The sequence below is a fragment of the Lonchura striata genome, chromosome 1 (genome assembly GCF_046129695.1).
Source record: "Lonchura striata isolate bLonStr1 chromosome 1, bLonStr1.mat, whole genome shotgun sequence".
Taxonomy (NCBI): domain Eukaryota; kingdom Metazoa; phylum Chordata; class Aves; order Passeriformes; family Estrildidae; genus Lonchura; species Lonchura striata.
The window spans coordinates 88,805,713-88,826,936 of record NC_134603.1 but is presented as its reverse complement, the minus strand read 5'-3'; the positions used below and the strand labels follow the sequence as shown (position 1 = coordinate 88,826,936).

Genomic DNA, 21,224 nt, shown 5'->3' with positions numbered 1-21,224 from the left:
GGAATTGAATTAATTTTGGCCTTAGGTTCTGTGCAGAAATTCAGTTTTGCAGAAATGGGTACAAGATTTCTGTAGATCAAACAGTACTTATGACCTGATGATTACCCAATAACGTATTTAACAATTGTATTTTACAACTTTCTCACGTCTGGCTTCTTTCTAATTGGTTATTTAAATTGCATTAATCTTATCTGTAATCACAAGCAACAAGTAAAAACATGTTTGTTTTCTGACTTGTAGGTGCAGTGCACAAAGCCAGAATGTGGTAAATGGCGTCAGCTGACAAAGGAAATCCAGTTGACACCACAGATAGCAAAAACTTACAGATGTGGTATGAAACTGAACAATTCCACCAAGGTACCACACAACAGTTTTGCTCATATTGAAACTTAACAGGTTGGGATTTCTTTTTTGCAGAAATTAATTTCTTCTTGCTTACTGCTGAGTGTCTCTAATGTCAAAATGAAAGTCTGATGGTCTGGAGAGCTGCACAGTGAGGCCTACATGTTGCTTGGACTTTTTGTTTTCTGTCAAGAAAGAAGTATCTTTGTCTGCACAGTCAGTTATAAAATCCTTCAGCTAGGGGATTATTATCAGTATGTACAAAATAGAAATACACCAAAATTCTCATTTCAGTTTTGTGTGGCCTTTTTTCATTTTTGAGGAAAGCATTTGAAGAATTCAATGAGCTTTTCCTAATTGCTATCAAGTCTGTCATGGAGCTTTACATAAAAAGTTTCAGCTTTGGCATGAAGACAACTCCTGAAATTTGGAAGAGTCCTTAAAGTGCCATAGAATCTGTATGGTGCTTATAACATGAAAAAACAGAACATGAAAATAGTGACCATAGGAAAACGAGAAGGGTCAGCATTTAATTTCGAAACTCTGTGATAAAGATGATCTTAAATAATATAAGAAACTCTCTTTTATTGTCTAGACTAGAAGAGTTGCTCTGGAAAAATGTGGGATATTTCCATATTTTTTTCTATAAAATGCTGTGGGGTTTTTTCTGAATTTGTTTCAGCATTCCACCCCATTTTATGGACTAGAATGTATATTTTAATGTCTGATCAGTAGAAACCAACTTAACAAATGAGAAACATTTTTTAGAGTGCTTTTGCTTTATGGTGTGTTGTGTTTTTAACCTACTAATTTCTCTAGCTTTTTTTTGAACAATCATGTCTACTACAGAAGGCTAACATTAAACACATTTTTTTTGTTTTTTTTTTTAATTTAGCGAAAATTGTCTTGCTTTATACTTAATTTTTTTTCCATACAGCTTAAGAATAGCTCTCATACCCTTTTCTTTCAGACTGAGGGTTCAGACCAGTGTTCCATGCCTGAGGACTTGGTGAGTAGTGGCTGTTCCTCCTCATTTGTCCTAGAACATAAAAAAAATCTTGAAGCATGCCATATTTATTTCCTTTTTATTTTGCTTCTTTGGCCAATTATGTCAGTATTTATGCATTTTGCTCAAGAAATTGAGAGAGACTATTTGCAACAGAGCCTTGGGCTTTTTATTTTCTCATCTTTTTCCTCTTTTCCCTTACCATACCAAGTAGCTTTCAAGTGGTTTGTGGTGTCCTTTAGTCATGGCCTGTGACTCAAAGTTTACTCCTAATTCTCATTTTTGATCAGGCAAAATAGTATTCAGTTGCCAGCTTTCAAGCAAAATTCCCCATCCTAAAATTTCCTTGTCTTTCATGTTTTTAGTCAAGCTGGTCTCACTTTGTTGAAAACTGCAAGAGAACACCTAAGCCTGTTTTCTCTCCTCTCTCTTGAAATACAAAATGTACACACAAGATGTATGTTGGTGTTTGTGATAACGTTAGCCTGCATTTCTGATTTTGTATAAACTTATGTTCAATAAGCCATGTTCACAAGTGTACCTGAGGTACTTCTATGTGTTCTACAGGGAACACATTCAAGCTTATTGTTGACTCTTGTAGAAGCTTTCTAAATTAAGGGTGAATCACTAGCACTTATTAGGGTTTTAGTAGGTCTTTGATGAGGATAGCAGAATCTAAATTAAATTAATCAGTTAGTGTGGACTTAGAGTTCTAAGTTGAGATTTCTGGATCATAAGTGACTGTAAATGTTTTCTAAAGAGCCTGATAAGGTATAGACGTGTTGTTATGGCATGTCTCATTTGTTTGCTTTCCACATGGTATGGAGTTTGTGAAGTTTCAGCTCCATGTCTGAGAAGAGATCAATACTACAGGTTTTCTGTGTCAGGCTGAGGAAGGGGAAAGAGGGAGAGAAAATGTCTTTATGACTTGCAATTCTGAGATTGGTACTTCTTGTGCTTTTTGGTCTCAGTTTTGGAGGGAGGGGGGAAATTGGTTCATTTTCCAACGTTTTTGAAGTACTGACATCTTGTCTTCTCCCCTCTTTCCTTTACTTCTCCGCTTGGCCAGAGAGTGGCTGAAGTTTCAGACCATTGGTGGTACTCCATGCTCATACTCCCTCCTTTGCTGAAAGACAGTGTGGCAGCTCCCTTTCTAGCTGCATATTACCCAGACTGCGTGGGCATGAGTCCATCCTGTACCAGCACTAATCGGTTACCTGGTGAATCCAACCTTGTGAAGTTAGAGCACCTAAAGAGCGTGCCTAATGTGACTGGTAAGGGCCATCTGCAGGGCTCTGTTGCTTAAATAGGTGTGATAAATTCTGTCTTATAACTGAGTTTATAAGGCACATTTATTCCCCTGATTCAGAACACTGGTTCTGTTTGCAGTACTAATACACAGAGTCTGTGTGACTGCCTCTGTCGCTTGATGCCATTTGCTTGTTTGTAAGCTAAAGGTAATACATTTCTTACAGCTTTTCTTTAGGGAGTAAGCACAGACTGCAGAGGCTTTCTGTGTGCCACTGTCTTTTGTGTACAGAAACAAGAAATTACCATGTGGGTACTTAAAGACTGCATTCTTAAGGAAATGAGGATTTATCAAAAAACTCTAGGATTCTGCCGGTTTTTATCTCATGGATCTTTGGGGCTTTAAAGAAAAGAAATTGATTTCTTAAGGCATTCAGATTCTGTTTAGGTTTCTTTTTTTTTGCTAGTAACAGCCTGGGAGTGCAGATCGGCACAATAGATGAGGTATAGAAAAAGGTAATTCAGGATTGTCATACTCATCTCAGAGAGAGTGCTTTGAGGAAATTTCAGCTTCTGTGTTGTCATAGCAGGCTTTGTTCTCCTTAGGTGCTGAGAATAAATCTGTTCATATGTTCAACAGATGTTATATCTGCTTAACAGAAAACTTCATTACATAGAGCTACCAATGCTGAATGTGGAAGATGATTAACTATGACTCCCTCTGGGCAGTATTGGGTGTTGAAGAAGAAAGGAGTTCAGAGTACTGCCTGAGTCTGTACAGTGATGCTAGTCCTCACACTTGAATTTAGATCCTACTCCTTGTTGGACTCCTCATGGCATTGGAGCGTTACTGTTTCTTTGACAAAACTTCAGCTCTGATAGGTCCCAGGTGTACCCATGAGACAGCAGGACAATAATTAATGCACAGCCTAGAGGGCAAGAGGGAGGAGAGCCATGCTGATGAAATCATTTTGGAGGCTCCTAGAGGCTGGGAAGCTTCCTTACTTGTTATCTGTGTGAGGTCAGCAGATTGTTTTAGAGGGAGAAGGACATGATGAAGATATGATGGAGTATGACTAATTCTTGGTGTGTCCTTTATGCAGTTGCAGGCATGAACAAGTATTTCCAGCCTTTTTACCAGCCCAATGAATGTGGGAAAGCACTTTGTGTGAGGCCAGATGTCATGGAATTGGATGAGCTCTATGAGTTCCCAGAATATTCACGAGACCCTACCATGTACCTGGCATTGAGAAACTTGATTTTGGCTTTGTGGTACACAAATTGCAAGGTAAGAGATGCTCATAGTTAATTTGTTTGTTTAAAAACAATAGCAGCTTTTCTGGTATGGGGATTCACTTCTTGTATGTCTTCTTATGCAGCAGAAAAATTGCTCCCATGTTTTCAAAAATTCATTCCAAGATTGGCTGTGTTTTGGGGGCTTGTTGGTGTTGAGAGGTTTTTTTTTCTCCCCCCTTTCCCCCACCCCCCTATTTTTTCCCATTTCCCCCCCTTTTTTTCTCTTTTCCCCTATTTTTCCCCCTTTTCCAACCCCGCTTCCCCCTTTCCCTATCCCTTGCCTGCATAGGAGCTTCTTCTGCAGTAAAAATCAAAAGTTTTTAATTATTATCACTCTACAGTGCTTGCCCAGCTATTAACTTTTCAAAGGGATGCTTGAACACAAAACAGTGTTTTGTGGTGCTTTACGATTTGATTTCTTTTTAACCTGATTGTTGCACATGAAAGTGATTGTCGTTTTATTTAGGCTAAACCTATGGCACTGCCTTCAATAGAACTGCTGAAGTTTCACATACCAATGCTTTCTGATGTGGATGTCTGCATTTATGTGAAAGATTTGGATATTAATCTCATTTTCCTTCAGAATGCCATTTTGGAATGGATTTTACTGGAATGCCATTGTGAATATTGCCACCATGTAGATTAATTTTGTAAATCAGAATCTGTTTCAATACCATGCCTGTACTAATGGAACACACCGTGGAATTATCAGAAGTCCCTTGTAGACTCATTTGGTTTTATTCCATGCTAATCTTACCTAATAAATTGTTACCTTACTGTGTAAAGCTCACTAACAAGAAACTTTCACAAAAATTCTTTTAAAATGCTCTCAGAAGCTTGAGGTATGACTTTTTACCATTTGGTTTACAGTTTAAATATGATGTAAATGTATGAATAAATGGAATATTATAAAATCAACAGTTTCTATTCTTCCTCCTTTGCAGGAGGCTCTCACCCCTCAAAAATGTATCCATCATATAATTGTTCGGGGGCTTGTGCGGATCCGCTGTGTACAGGAAATGGAGAGGATCCTGTATTTTATGACAAGGAAAGGACTAATTAATACAGGGATTTTGTCAGTCAGTCCTGACCAGTACCTTCTTCCTAAGGAATACCACAATGTAAGTTGCTGTAATAACCCCTATATTTTTAGTGCTATGAAACTACATGGTGCAGGCAATAATTTTTTTGGTTATGGATTTTTGGCTCATTTACATAAATGGATGGAATGTTAGGTAAAATTACATCTAAAAAATTAGATCTAAAACCTAATATATGGGAAGTTTTAAATATTGTTCTCTTATGCCTTCAATGGGCATGGAAACGACATCCTTCCAAAAAGATTTTTTCTTACTAAAATCTCTGGAATTCATTTCCATGGATTTGTGCTTCCAATGTGCTGTTCAAATGGGAACTGTGTGAAAAATACACAGATTCTGTAGCTTCTATAACATACCTCTGCTTTCATAGGTGAGTAAGCTGCTATTCCAGGTTGGTTTGCAAGAACTGTGATTAAGTCATCTTTATGACTAGCAAACTGTTAGATAACACCCAAAACTTATTGAATTATTGTATTCTGTAACAGGATATCACCTAGAAATTGTAAGTCATGTTTGGAAAGTGTATTTGTAGATGTTTTTCATTTATTAAATGATTTTTACTTGTCAACCCAATCTATGATTGAAATCTTTACAAGGTAGGTATGTTTCTTGTCTGATAAATTCAATTAGATTCCTACTTTTGGGGTTTTTTTGTTACTTTAGCTCTTTCTATTAAAAAAAACCTGAGGCATCTTCTTTTGAAATCCTTTAGAACTTTAACTATTTTCAAAGCTGCCACTGACCTTTTTTCTATATTAAATGCACTGACATCTTTAAAAGTTATCACAGATTACTTTAGATGACAAGAGAGCCTAGACTTCTGAATGTTTTTACCTTTAGCAAATGAGAGTAAAATTACAATTTCTATTTTATTTCTAACTATTTTTAAATACTTTAATATTTTTTAGAAATCTGTCATTATTGTTGGGGCTGGTGCAGCAGGATTAGCAGCAGCCCGACAACTGCACAATTTTGGAATTAAGGTAAGAAGCTTTAGAGCACATTACTTAAAAAAACCAGACTTCCTCTCTTTGAAAAGTGTTCATCAAAAATAAAAAGCCTACATTCTTGTTACAAACTTGTATGTATAGAGCACCCTAATTAATCTGTGAAATCTGGGATTTTACTGAGTAAGCCTGCTGTTTAAAACCAGCATTTATTTTTATCTAAAATTAAACAGTATGCAGCATATATTTTGTATAGACAGATCATTGTGTTTAATAGACTGTAGCATGCCTTAAACTTCAATTTTGAGATTTCCAGAATAAATCTTCAGCTTTTTAAAAAAGAAGGCTTATTTTTGTAAGGGTTGTTTCTAAAGTAACAGTTATATTTAGATGTGTATACTACAAAGTGTAACCTAAGATGATTTAAATGCATAAATTAACTAGAAATAGTCCAGAAATTAAAAAACATGTTAAGATTGCTAACATTGCTGGATTGCTCGGGGTTTTTTGGGTTTTTTTTTTTGCATTTAGTTTTCTCCTTTGCTCTGGAGTTGAACAGATAGATTTAATAGAATTAAATCTTGCAATTTACTAAGCTGCACTTTGCCACAGGTCATTGTATTAGAAGCTAAAGACAGAATTGGTGGCCGAGTGTGGGATGATAAGACGTTCACAGGAGTCACTGTTGGAAGAGGTGCACAAATCGTCAATGGATGTGTCAACAACCCAATGGCACTAATGTGTGAGCAAGTGGGTTCCTGCAGTGGTCATGATTATCACTAGTGAAAAGCTTGTTAAAGCCAGGCTCAGATGGCTGGGTAAGGGTGGGAGTCCTTTTCTTGTGACGTGATTAAAATCCTGTTCTGCATTGTAAGTAAACTTCACATTGTTAATATATCTTTGATAACAGTTGGGAACAGGAAAGGGCTCTAGAATGGTTTCAGGCACATTATGTAAAGAAAAGCAAGGTGGCTCCAGCTTCAGAACCAGGAGAAACCATTTTTTCCTCTTTTCTAGAAATAGTAACATAAAAGGTCCCCAGCAGCTTTCCTTAGGGCTAAGAAAGGCTTTACAGTGGGAGGCTACTGCTCTTGTGATGGATTTGCCTTTGTGGCCTCTTGATATTTCTAGTTAAATTCTGCACAAGTTAAGGTTAACATGTGCAACAACTAAATTGCTACTGATGCAAACATGCTACGGTTCAATTTCTTTAAAAATTGTTATTACTTGCTGGTTTGGTTTTCATTTTTTGGAGGTAGGAATCTGACTTTCTCCATGTAGAATCTGAGTATGGGTTTTGCTCAGAGACACAATCAAATCCAGCCCATGCTGTTTTAAATTGTTTAGTGCCCTATAGTGCCATTAAGAAAATCTAGTTATTTAAAAAAAAAATCATGCTTTATTTATGAAATGGAGAGCAATGATTTCTGGACACGCTTCATGTACTCATCCCTTTATGGTCATTTAATGTAATCTTTCTTTGAAAATACAGCTGTATCTTAAGATCAGAGAGATCTGAGGATATGTGAAAAACACTGGAGCATGACCTAAGTAACAAGGCCCTAGGAAGAAATTAGCACTATATTTGTGCTATTTTTTTCTGGATTGATACTGTAGAATGCAAAACCATCTGCATTTGAATTTAGCTCTGTTGTGTTTTTGATGCAGGTTGGACAAGCAAAGCAAGGTTTAATTCCAAATAATTTCTTTCTTTGCTTGGTTGTTAATAGCACTGGTGGTTAACTGGCAAGGAATATCCTGTCAATTCCTCAATTCAGGGAACTGTTTGGGCCTTAGATACCAGAAAGTTGTAGAAAGTAACTGATTTTAATTGTGACTTAGAAAATAAATTGAGGTAGAAAAAAAGGAGACTGGTTCATCATGTTTGATTACCAGACTGAATTTCTGTACTAGGCCTTGCCTGACAGGAAAGTTCCAGAGGAAGTTTCTATGAATCCCCAGTAAAGGAAAGGATAAAAAACTGGGGAAAAACCAATTAGTGGACAATTAACACGTAGAGGGATTGTTGGTATTCCAGTTTAAAAAGTGCAAGAGTCACTCTGACTAAAGTTGTTGATGTTTTTTAAATGGTATCACTTAAATGTGAGGCACTCACCTTAGGTTAAATAACTTTGAGCAGGCTGGGTGCTGTAGTTTTTCCATACTTAAAAAAGAAATAAAATGTCTTTTTCTTAAGCTTGGCATTAAAATGCACAAACTAGGGGAGAAATGTGACTTGATCCAGGAAGGCGGAAGGATAACAGATCCCACTATTGATAAACGTATGGACTTTCATTTCAATGCCATCCTAGATGTCGTCTCTGAGTGGAGAAAAGATAAAACCCAACATCAAGATGTTCCTCTTGGTGGTAAGTGAGACGTACTGCAAAGTGAAGATGTTGGCTGTGTTCATAAAGTTCTATATTGTATTGACTCTTACATCAGACATTTTTAGAAGTGTATGGCTGTCCATCAGACCTTAAATCCAACAGATATTTCTGATATTGTATCTTGTTTTCATGAGGTATCTTTTTCAGTACAACTAGTGTCACTAGCAGTTCAGAAGACTAGCTTCTGGCTGAAGCAGGCCATAGCTAGACTTAGCTCTTACATTTGTTGACTAATCTGCCTAAAAAAGAGCTTGATCAAAGCCTTCTGCTGCAAGAATAGTCCCATCTCCATTGGTAACACCTCCCACCACACTTACAGCTATCAAACTCAACAGCAAAAAATAAACTTGCTCAGAAATGTCTGCCTTCCAAATCTCTTCACCTTGGATTCTGTAAGACAGAATTAGTAACTGCTATGTTCTCCAGTGAACCCTAGATCAAATTTCTCAGTTCTTTGATTTTGTAAAAATTAATCAGGATTTATTTGAAAGGATCCTCCATTATTTTAAAGTGTATTTTACCTGAAATTTTCAACTGTACATTGATGATAGCTAAACAATTAATTTCTCTCCTGTCTCACTCAGAAACCTATGAATAAACAACAAAATTGTACTCCATCACTGGAAAGGTCTTGTGGTTTTGTTTTTTTTTTTTTTTCTTTTTTTCTGTGAGAAGAAAAACATCTTGGTACAAATTAGCAATAAGCGTGAAAATCTTGTGATCCAGGGAGCAGCATTGTTGAAATGCAGTAGCACTTCTGACAAATTGTCATATATCCTTATTTTAAATGTGTTCTTTCACAGAAAAAATACAAGAGATCTATAAAGCCTTTATTCAGGAGTCTGGTATCCAGTTCAGTGAGCTGGAAGAAAAAGTACTACAGTTCCATCTCAGTAATTTGGAATATGCCTGTGGCAGCAATCTCTCTCAGGTGAGTTTTGACAGCTGTGTTCTGAAGTGACTGAGCTTCACAGGAGACAGAGTTGGAAGTAACACTGAGACATCACCTGATCCACTCTATGGCCTTAGAGGAAGAATCAACAATCCTGACTATTCCTACACCCATAACCTGTTGTTTGAAAGCACTGGGACACTGACTTCAACACTGCCTTATTTAATCTGATGGGAGTTTCTGATGTGCTTCCAGTGAGATGCCCTTTAAGTAGAAGTTGAGAGTAGATGGCTAGAAGGGAGCTGGGCATTTTTCTGAGATGCTGGGTGATACGATTCACAGAAGAGTTACTCCTCTTCAGATGCTGGGTGTGACTTCTGCTTTTCAGTTCTGTTTAGAAGCTGAGGTATTTCTCTACACTGCTACATATCACGAGAATAAAGGCATTTGACTCTTAAAGTGTTCCAACCTGCTGCTGGTGAGCCCCAGTTCACCATTCCTAGGTACTCTCTTGGCTACCTGATACTTGGCTGCCCTCCTGACTTCCATTTTAGCCAAGCAGCTCCAGGAAATATAAAAAAAGTATCATGTTGTTGGCAGTGCATTGTTTACTCAGTCCTGTTGTCCCATTTAAAGACATTTAGTGTCAATTGTACTCCAGCAGTGGGACAGCTGACTGATATATACAGATGCACAAATCTGAACTGAGAAGCATACAAGAACATAACAACAATCTGCAAGACAATGCTATACTAGAGCAGTCACTGGAAAATATTTTGATAGGTCAAGTTTTCATATTCCATAAGCACCCAGAGGAATTAAGAAAGATGCAAAAATCTACCTTATCTTCTTTTAAAATCAAAATGTGATTGATTTTATACATCTTCAATGACAGGAATTGGCATCTGAATAGTAGTTTGAGAATTGTTTCAGATTTTTCTCTGCTAAGTAGCAGTTGCTTAGTGCAAATACCACTGTTTTATTAACTATAAAGTTGCAGGGGCTAGAGGACAAGGTCAATAAAAGGTATCATGGAACAACCTCCAAAGTGACAGAAAAATTTCCATTGAGTTGGGTTTTTTTGTGTCTTATTTTCCTCTTCATTTTGGGAAATAGGCTATTTCCATTTTTTTACGAAGTCCTAATGCTGTAAAATCTGATTACTTCACTAGATACAGACAACTGAAATAAATACACTGCAATTCACCTGGATTTTTGTACTGTTTTCCTTGTTTTCTCTACTAAGGAGAACCATAAATTCCCTGCTAGTGACCAACCCATGTTATGACATTTCTTAATCCAGCAATTCATATATTACATACTAGCATTAGCTAAATAAGTATTTTGATTTTGTCAGCATTGCCATAAATCCTGCTAATATACTTTTTTTTCCCAGTTGCAAAGGGGCTAGGGTGGCTTATTCTAAACTTTTCATATTACTCATGTCCCCTTGCCAGTAGAAACGGCCAGTTATGTTCTGTCCACAGGTATCTGCACGCTCGTGGGACCACAATGAATTTTTTGCCCAGTTTGCTGGAGATCACACTCTTCTAACTGTGGGATATTCAACTGTGATTGATAAGTTGGCAGAAGGGCTGGACATCCGGCTGAATTTCCCAGTGAGTCTGGCAAACATTGATGCAATGGCTGTCTTGGATTGCTTTGAAACACGCAGTCATATCTGTATTCTTTGGGACCTGGCGAATCTGTGCCTGTGACTGTTTAAATTTGTCTTTAAAAAGAACAAAGAGGACAATTTCAACATTTCTGAAATTCTCCCTGAGGACTATCAGTACTTAAATATTATGATATGATGATCTTACATGTTAAAATTTTGATGATTTTTGTTTTTCAGATTTATGAAGACTGTTTTTTGTCTTTCAGGATTTTTCTGGAAATTTGTGTTAGCCATTTTCTAGATTGCTGACCAGTGCTATTTTAGCTATTTTTGCTGGAATTTGCATTGCACATGTACATTTTGTAGTACAGTCTCTCAATGTGTCTTTCAATAGGTTCAGAGCATTGACTATTCTGGTGAAGAAGTGCAGATCACTACTGCAGATGGAACAGTGTGGACAACACAGAAGGTACCAAGTATACTTCAAGACTGAGAATTCTAGAGAACAAACAGTACATGTCCTTTTTTTCTGTTTCTTTTCTTTCTCTCAGGACTATTTAGTCCATTTTCTCCCCATTCAAAGATGAATACTCATGTATTTTAGTGGACTTTATTTGGGTGTCCTAGAGCCTAATTTTTGGTGAGCATGCTTGAGAGCTGAGTATGAGTTGATTTGAAAAACTAAGGAATATAAAGGGTAGTACTAAAAATGTGAAGCAAATTGGTTTTTTTCTGGTCTTTGAAGTGACATTTATGTTATCTAGTTCCATTCCCTGCTCAGCTTTACCCCCTTAGCATGTGTATTGTGTTAAAATTTCCAGGATTTGACAACCCCTATTTCTCAGTCTCTCTTATTCCTTGTATCCCCACCTTCTTCATGTTGAGTAGTTTAGCTTTCAGTAATTTTTAAAATGATACATAAACTTGGTAAAGTTTGGATTGACATCAACAGTGTTACTGAGTGTATTTTAAAGAGAAGGAATCTCTGAAGGAATTCAAACCAAACTAAATCACTCACTATCTATCTCTGATTTGAAACAGACAGTTTTGTTAATCTGAGAGCCATTGACTATTGTTTGCTGAAGTATTGGTAGCATGGTGATACAAGCAGTTCATCAGACTATGACTTAGGATCAGTGAACTGTGGGATCTGTTCTCACCGGAATGGAAGGCATGTGTTTCCCATTAATGGGAACTAAAACCAGACACTAATCTAGAAATGTCTGGTGCGTTACTATGCTGCATCCTACTAGCATAATCCAAGACAGTTAGGAGGATGCTGTGAGGCTCAAGTGCTGTATTCAAGTTTTGGTACTGTTGTGATTGTAGCTATTTCTTTCAGGTATTGGTGACTGTGCCACTGGCCCTTCTTCAGAAAAATGCCATTCAGTTTAATCCTCCACTATCAGAAAAAAAAATTAAAGCCATTAATAGTTTGGGAGCGGGAGTCATTGAGAAAGTAAGTGATTTCATAATGTCTTTAATTTTCTTTTCATAGAAACATTGGCTGTTTTGTCCCTGTTGCTTTTGCAGTGTATTTATCAGGGCTTGTGATGCAGAAACATACGTTTATGTTTTACTTGTATACAGTAGCCCAGGAGAGCAAAATGTTATTGGGGATCACACGTTTTTCTGTTTCTTAGATTTCACAACTTAATGGTATTTTTAAAGAAACTGTTCATATAAGAATTTCAGGGCATAAATATTTTGTTATTAATTTTGATTCAAGATGGTCTCAGATCTTCAGAATTCCAATAATGTATTTATTTCAGGTCATTTTAACCTAGTAAATTCATAAAACATTTGCAAAGAATACTGAAAATTGTGTGTTGGACCAGTGTAAACTCTCCTACCTTTTCCCAGCACAAAAAATAGCCTCTTTTGAAAAACTCCCCAGTAAAATGTGTGCTTAGAACAAAACAGTTACAAAGTAATGCCAGAAACAGGATTATGACAACGATGAAATTTAAAGACAAGATTAAAAAACTCCAAATACAGGATACTGCTCATTTAAGTTATACACTAGGTTTTAAAAAAAATCTGAATTTCTTGACCATTTTACACAATTACTTCCATTGTGGATTTGACATTCTGTGCATCTGCAATTTATGACATAAGCATTTTTTTTCTTTGCCTGTCCCCCTCAGAGGACAGGTTCATATATTCTCTGTTGAGACTCACTCATAGGAAGAGCTGAGTCTAAATGAGTGGAAACAGGAAAATGGATTAGAAGAACATATACTGTATCCTTTATGAATTGTGTGGTATGAAATGCTTAAAGACCATTTTTTTACATCTTTCTAGATTGCCTTGCAGTTTCCATATAGATTTTGGGACAGTAAAATTCAAGGAGCTGATTTTTTTGGTCATGTTCCACCCAATTCCACCCAACGTGGGCTCTTTAGTGTCTTCTATGATATGGATCCAGAGGTATGATATATGCCAACTGTGTTTTCTCTTGGCCTTTCGTAAGATGAGTTTGAAATCTAGGTGTAATAATTACTGAACAACAGTATTTTTCTTCTTCCCACCAACCCCCACCCCACCCCCGCCTTGCCACATCTGCAACTATTAAAAGCAGTGGAAGCAGTGTTAATTACTTATCTAGATAAAGCTCATCAATATTTTGTTGTAATAAATGGGAATGTTTTCATTATTTGGATACAGACTACTATACAAGTAAGTACATTCTCAATCTCTACTGAAGACAAGGCTGTAATACTTTGCTATAAATCTGCTAATGTGGGAAAAAGCCTATTAGTCACTTTCAGTTTAGGACTCTGTTCCCTTATTAAATCAGCTAAAAATCCAGTTAAAAAGATCATGCTCACTTACTAATGCTTACTGTCTTGCAGTAGTCTGAATAACTATTTCAAATAGCAGAAGACAAAAATGAAGTCCTGCATGAAACTGAGATCTGTAGGGTCAGTTTCATACTCATGAATTTCAAAGCAAATTCAAACCCCAGTGGATTGACATCGCCTTTCTCTTCCCTGCCAGTTCCCAAGCAGATACATTACACATTTATGTTGTACCTCTTAATACTTTTACAACAACTGCTGCTTACTACTTGGCAGCAATTAAAAGGCCATTTTGTAACCTGATGTCTTACTCCAAAAGGAAACCATCCTGTGACATTCATGCTGTTACTGCCTGATTTGTGCCTGTATACAACTTTGCTTAAAAGAGTTCTCTCCAGTCCTCTTAAACTCGTGCTACAAGAGGTTCAGTGTGCTGGTGCTGTCCAGAGACCTATATATAATGCTTAATTTGCTTGATAGCTATTCTCTACTAGTTATTAAAGTTAGTAACAGAAGAATTACTATCTTACATAAACAAGAGAGGCAGAGTTCTTTAAAGGTACTGAGAACCTATGTGCTATTCCCTACTCCACCACTTCACCTCTAAAACTTCTGCAGAGTAGCAGATGTCATGAAGTGGAAAAAAATACCAGTATATTTGACCTTTCATTTTTTGGTCCAAAATCTGCTTGTAAGAACCTAGTATTGGTCTAATCAAAATCATATCTAACTAGTATTTAAATAGACTCTGTCACCACATTTTGAAAATGGAGTACAGCTGAGGTGGAAGTGAAGCTTAAGAGGGTGCACAAGGAATAACACTATCAATGTAATTTTTCTGGGGTACAGCCTTTAAGTAGGTAGATGGGAAGTGTTCATTGAATTCAGCAAGTAGTACAGGGGCTGACTGTAACAGATCTGTGAACAAGGCATCAGAAGTAGTAATTTGAGCATAAATACTTATATTATGCACCCTTTATTCCAAGGAATAAAACCCATCTTTCTCTAGAACAACAGTTGCTTTGCAGCTGAAAATATCTTTGCAATACCAATTAAAAGAGACTGTTTATTAAATACTTAATAAGGTCTTGTTTTTAGGGCAAAGAAAGCATTTTAATGTCAGTGGTCACCGGAGATGCTGTGACAACCATCAAGAATTTAGATGATCAACAAGTACTGCAACAGTGTATGACTGTACTCCAAGAGCTGTTTAAGGAGCAGGTAAGAGAAGCTTTCTGGTGACAAGCTTTCATATGTAGTACTTCAAAGCTTCAAATGTAGTACCTTCTGATGTATAGGCAGACCTTTGACATTTAAAACTATTTTTCTTCTTAGTTTCAGGGAATAGGTTTTCTTTGAGACATACTAAAAATCACAATTTTTGGTCTCTTGTGTGAAAAATGTGTATTGAAATATTTTAGATCTCTCTGAAGGACAGTAGTATATAACTGAAAAATATAAATTAACTATCATCCTTTAAAATGCTTTTAAAAAGCAAAATTAATTAAAAGTAGTACTTTAGACAGGTAACACAAAACATACTTCTTACTTAGTTGTCACTTTTTTTCTGGTCATAGCCACTTCTAATATGTGATAAGATCTTTAAGCTAGATGAATTTGATTGATTTCTGACTTCTGCCATGCGAAGGCAACTGAAACTACAACACCCCCGAACCAATCCAATCCATTTCTCTTCTACTAACTAACAACCCTTTCTCAGCTGTCTTAGGATGGAGATACAGGCAAAATGATCTAGCAAGTGCCCTACATCCTGAATGTAAAAAAAAACACTAGATAAAAATTTCTACCTTTTTTCATTCCCCCAGATAATCATTAGGATAAAATCTAATTGGAAAATCAGGGAAAGCAAAACACTTATCACTTAGCAATGTTATTTGCATTCCATTCTAGAGACAATAATGCCTCAGTTAATCTTAAAACAGTTAAATCCCCAGGAATGACTGTGTTCAGGGGTGATCTCTCAAGTTTTACTGATGGTTCAAATGTTAGGATTAATGATCTTGGAAGAATTTCAGTATCTGAAAACGTAACTATTCCTAGAAACATAAGTTTTGGTAATGGCTTTATTGTTACTAGAACCACATGCAGTGGGAGTTCACATACCTGTATCTTGATCTCATGAAAATGCAGCAAATGGGTCTTTGGTTTCAGTGCCACTCTGGTCCAGAACAGTGATTTTCATGGCTGTCTCCATGGTTTACAGCAGTTGTAATTTCAGTCACCTGAGGATGATGCAGTGGGATTTTCAAAGACAAAATAGCTTCAGGGGCATACCAGAGCTACGTCTTGGACATCGTACAACTTGTCATATTTGGCTGATCCTTGTTTTGATAACTTGCGCTTGAGTTTCTCATGTGCTACCTGAATGGATTTTATCTGTCGGTACCAGACCTTGTTCAAGAGGAAAGCAGAGCTGCTTCTGTTTGTCATGGGCTCCTCCAGACTAAGACACAGCTGTAGCTGACTAAGCTTTCATACAAGCTCTTTTTGGTAGAAATCTGTGGAATTTGCGTGCTGCAATGTGACAAGGAATATACAGTATTTCTGTCATGGCTCAGCCAGACCCTGACTTCCTGGTTTTTGTTTTCATCCTGAACCTAGTTTTCAAGACAGCTCATTTTCTGATCTTAGATAAATCATCTTATTTATCCATTGGAATAAAATTATCTCCAAAATGAAAATTGAATTTTGAGATTTAACAAGCTAGATGTAACAAGCATTATGCCTACCCAAGGCATTATGTAACCAAAACTTGCTTACATTATACGTATGTACATGTTGAACAATGTCAGTATTGTACTTGTTTACAAGAGAATGTGTATATGTATTTTAAGGGATTTTTTTTCTTGTGGATTTCTTGGTCTATTACAATATACAGATCTGTTGCATTCAGAGTAGCACAGCTATCATGTTTCAGGCATCAGGCGAACCTAGCAAATAGTTATTTTTGTGGTTAGTACTATAGTAAAAAAAAAAAAAGGAATTTAATTCTGGAATGTGACCTAATCTGTATCTTAATAATACTAAATACTCCAAAGATTAGTAGAAATTGTTTGAGAAAAAGCTGCACAATGCTGAACTTTTCTTTGCAGTGTTTAACTTCTGTTTTGGTTATGCAGGAGGTTCCTGACCCAGTGAAGTTTTTTGTTACTCGATGGAGCAATGACCGTTGGCTGCAGATGGCGTACAGCTTTGTGAAAACGGGGGGCAGCGGTGAAGCTTACGACATGATAGCTGAAGATATACAAGGAAAAGTTTTTTTTGCTGGTGAGGTAAGTATCTTTATTACTGAGAGCAGTTTCTTATTGAAGTTCATCTCTTGCTACCCAACACCATTAATGTAGAGGTAGTATATAAATATTTTAATATAAATATGCTAATGATTCTTGACACAGAACCCTCTCTGTTTGTATTATTACTGGGCATGGGAAGCCTGCCAAATATTTCAGGTCAGGAGTAAAATGAATTTTTATTCAAATTGTCTTTCTGTTACTCCATTTGTGGGTAACATAACAAATGCACCATGATGGTGTAGGGTGCATTCTGTACTGGGGCAGAACTTAACCTGCCCCAGTAAAGTGCAGATAGTGGAACAGACTGCTGCTTTTGTAGCTGGCTTGCTTTCAAGTTTTGAAGTTGCTAAAAATCTTGAGTGTTTCATTTAATGTTCTAAGGAGTTTCCCATAGCTTTGAAAAATGTAGGTATATGGTTAGGGAAAACAAAGGTGATTTTATGAACTATAATTTTGTAGCATTAGTTTTAGAAACAATTAACTTTTTTCTTTCTTTTTTTTTTTTTAAATACAGGCCACAAATAGGCACTTTCCTCAGACCGTTACAGGAGCTTACTTGAGTGGGGTTCGAGAAGCCAGCAAAATAGCAGCATTTTAAGTACCAAAATTTTGTGTATATAGATGTATTTTTAATTGATTTCTGTGGGTAAAACTATCTTCAAGTTTCCTATTGCTGCCTTTTCCCTACATGGTACTTGAACAGTATATGGTACCTGAAGATAAAAGTCTTCATCTTTCTTTTCCTCTTTCTCCCCATTTTTAGGCCCTGATGATACATATTGTTGGGGGCTTTTTTCCAGCTAAGGTATTACTAGCAGGAGTGACATTGGAATCATCAGCCACAGATTAATTAAGAGAACTCTTGTCAAGAGTCCTCTTTGTATGGCTCAAGTCATGCTATTGTGAACCTTCATTTCAGAAGGTCAGATTAAAACAGGACTAAGTTAACATACAGCATTAAAATGCTGGCAGTTAGTAATGATATGGGAATTTTCTAACTGTGCTTCTCAGGTTGATTATGCTCACAGGAGTTCAAACTGGCTTCCAAGAGCCTGAATAGCCTAGAAAAAAATCTAGGATTAATGTAGGAAGGAACTTAACTATCACTTTTCCCACTTGCAATCAGTAACCTTTTCTATAATATTTTTTCATATTCTTAGGATCCACTAAGTGGGCTTTGGGATATGAAGTTTGTTCCTTTAAATAAGAGAGCTGGAACAGTTTACAGTGCAATCATAGAAAGGTTATTGTAGCTGATCAAAACTTGAAAAATTAACTTCTAGCTTACTTTAAAAAACTTTGAAATATCTCTGCTACTTATTCAGAGAAATTCTTGTTACAATAATAGGCTAAGAGTTTAGATTTGCTCACTGCTTCTGTAGAAACAGGATAGCATAAAAATACCATATTGCTATGATTATTTTGAAAAGAAACTTCCAGATTCATTTGGACTGAATAGAGGAAGTATCTGCTGATTTGACTGTACAGTGAGGGCAGCAGGACTGTAAGTTCCTAATAGTTCATTGAAGTTTTATATTAAAAAATAAGTGAAGATGAATGAGGAAAAATATTAACATTCTTATGAAGGGCTGAAACAAGGTGGCTTGCACTTTGACTTGAAGTTTATTTTTTTTCTTTTATTATGGAAGTATTATTAAAAACAACTTGAGAGAGTAATTCAGTAATGGCTAGACATCTATCTAGTAGCTTTTTCGTGGGACAGAGAGGAAAATATTTTTCAACAGAAATGATGAAAATAGAGATGTAACTGGGATACCTATTGAAATACTGTTCCACTATACTGGTGTTAACAAAAAAAAATTAAAATCCACTTTTAGATCTCTTCCCCCACACCTTCTCTGTAACTTGGCTGCATAGATGTCATGATTTCTGAAATTAACATAAATGCTTACTCTATCATGCCCCATTCTCATGCATAGGCTTTTCTCTTTTACTGATCCCTTCATCTATGAATGATACAGTGATTATTTCCTTAAAGCTGCATCCTTGGGAATAAACAACAGGCAACCTTAAGAAAAATCATAGGATGTTAAGGGGTTGGAATGGACCTTAACAATCATCTTGCCATGCCATGGGCAGGGATACCTCACACTAGACCAAGTTGCTCAAGGCCTTATCCAACCAGGCTTGGAACACCATCAGGGTCCTACTGAATAAATGCAATTCTTCTTTTCAAATGTAGTATTTTGTTTTTAGAGTAGGTATGATATTGTTAAAATCCTTTATTCAATCTCTAATTTACAAGGTGAAGATGTTTCTTTAACTAGATGTTTTTCAGATATATATTCTGTTCTGCTTCTTAAAGCTGAGTTATATGGACTAACAGGAAGAGTGTAACTGTTCATAGTTTTCCTCTACATAAATACTTGTATGTATAGTTTTAAAGTATTTCCAATTATTAAATTGCAATTTGAAGGCTGCAAGAAGCAACACAAGGCCTTCTAATAAAAAAAAAAAAACAAACAGTCAGGACATCAAATTTTGCTTTTGGCAGTCATTTGCACTTTGTTAATTTCATGTATTACAGGTCAACTTATGGCATAACTAGATTGAGAGCTATGTATATTTGAGTTCCAAGTTTCTTTCCCACTTTATCACGTATGACAAATTAGTAGGAGAGGAGCTTCTGGTGGTGGGAAAAAAAGCTTATTACTACAAGTCCAAAACCTTATATTCAATGGCTGCTTTAGCTAACCTTGCTTAAAACTTCAGCTTAGTAACAGATACAAACATGTCACATTTCAGGTAGGAATGATCTGGAAAGTTTAGCTCAGCATCCATTTCTCCAGTCCAAAGTTTGTATGAACATGCTTGATGTCATTCTGTTAATTTGTACTTGGGGTTTTCAATTTACCTACAACTTTGCAGCTAGATAAACGCTGTGTTCAAGAGAAGAGAGATGGACATGAAGAAATACTATCATATTCAGCCTTAGATAATGCACGCTTACAGGATTAGAAAACTGGTAACAAATGATAAATTTACCAATGGCCTAGTCTACTAATTATTTGTATATTGTTTTGGTGCCAGGGCACTTAAAACTGTTTTGTGCTGCACTGAAGTTTGAGGAGTAAATAAGTATGTTCATTTGAAATATGTAAGAACATCAGGCTGGTTCTGAGACTTCATTCTTTAATGTTACCCAAATTTTTTTAATATCTATGTTAAAATTTATTTCAAGCATGTATGTATTTTTTCTTTTGCATTTAATTTATTCCCTCAAATGAAGAACTGGGGAATGTTTTCTTTGAGTAAGTTTGTTTAAATGGTATTAAAAAGATTTGAATGCAGAGCATGATCTGTTACACTTCAGTTCTTCTGTGTGACTATGTTATGGCAGCAGAATAAAACTGGAAAGTATCCACAGGATGCCGCTGTTGTGGTTGTTGATTTTTTATCCTTTAAATTTAACTAATGATTAAGCCTAATTTTTTATTACATTTCATATTAAGATTTCATTTTGGTATATTCTTACAGTTAGATAATTCCTCAGAAGTGCTGCTTTACAGCCTTCTCTGAGCTCTAAGTCCTAACTCCTCTTCTTTGGACAATACTCTGGTCATTGTCTTTTGCCTCCAAGTTTTACAAGACAACTCATAAGCTTTTGTTAGATAATTTCCAAATATTACCAAATAACCATTTAATGTTTTTCATGGAGTAAGTGTAGTGTGAACACTTTGTAGAATCATGGTGCTGAAAGGTTCCTACTAGCACAGACCACTCATAAGCATGTGCAAGCCTGACTACATACTCAAAATGTTTACAATACAAACTATGACAAATTCTAGTAACACCTATCTATATTGTTTTTCATGAAAGGTTTGTTAGGTGTTCATTTAGTCTAACTGCAGCTGCCTTAAGAGAAAAGTATCTTAATACTTTTAAAGCTTATTTCATCCACATGTAGGTCTGAACCAGTGAAAGCTCTACTGGGGGTAAGATTCATGGCTTTCCCCTAATCCTGTCATATTTGGTTAGCAGTTCAAACTATGTATCCTGAAGATGTGTTTTGTTCTCCAAATGCCAACTCATTACACCCAGTGCTGCTTTTGAAAAATGATAGCTTGATTTTAAGGAAAGCTTTAGAATAGAAATTAAATACTGCTTTTTAAAATAATCTGCAAATCAGCAGATTACATTATACTCCCTATAACAATTACCATCCTTCAAAACAACAGAGGGTATGTGTTTCCTTTTGGCCCAGTTGTGTAACACTTAGATCAGAAATAAGTGAAATAGTGCAGCCCAG

General features: G+C 36.2%; 1 protein-coding gene across 2 annotated transcripts in view; it reads left to right on the top strand.

Annotated features, from left to right (window-relative positions):
* The window catches only part of KDM1B (lysine demethylase 1B), a 28,418-nt gene extending 8,074 nt beyond the window's left edge, over positions 1-20,344 (top strand). Inside the window, exons 7-22 of one of the 2 annotated variants that reach the window (XM_077785604.1) lie at positions 241-357; positions 1,313-1,351; positions 2,418-2,622; positions 3,700-3,884; positions 4,837-5,013; positions 5,901-5,975; positions 6,552-6,689; positions 8,137-8,308; positions 9,133-9,260; positions 10,709-10,840; positions 11,234-11,308; positions 12,182-12,298; positions 13,144-13,269; positions 14,739-14,861; positions 16,781-16,933; positions 17,469-20,344. In XM_077785604.1, coding sequence (XP_077641730.1) covers positions 241-357; positions 1,313-1,351; positions 2,418-2,622; positions 3,700-3,884; positions 4,837-5,013; positions 5,901-5,975; positions 6,552-6,689; positions 8,137-8,308; positions 9,133-9,260; positions 10,709-10,840; positions 11,234-11,308; positions 12,182-12,298; positions 13,144-13,269; positions 14,739-14,861; positions 16,781-16,933; positions 17,469-17,552 — 2,046 coding nt within the window. In that variant the 3' untranslated portion in view covers positions 17,553-20,344. Of the gene's footprint in view, positions 1-240; positions 358-1,312; positions 1,352-2,417; positions 2,623-3,699; positions 3,885-4,836; positions 5,014-5,900; positions 5,976-6,551; positions 6,690-8,136; positions 8,309-9,132; positions 9,261-10,708; positions 10,841-11,233; positions 11,309-12,181; positions 12,299-13,143; positions 13,270-13,420; positions 13,519-14,738; positions 14,862-16,780; positions 16,934-17,468 lie in introns of those variants that run through there. The other variant, XR_013340505.1, reaches the window with a different exon arrangement.
* Positions 20,345-21,224: the final 880 nt, after the last annotated feature.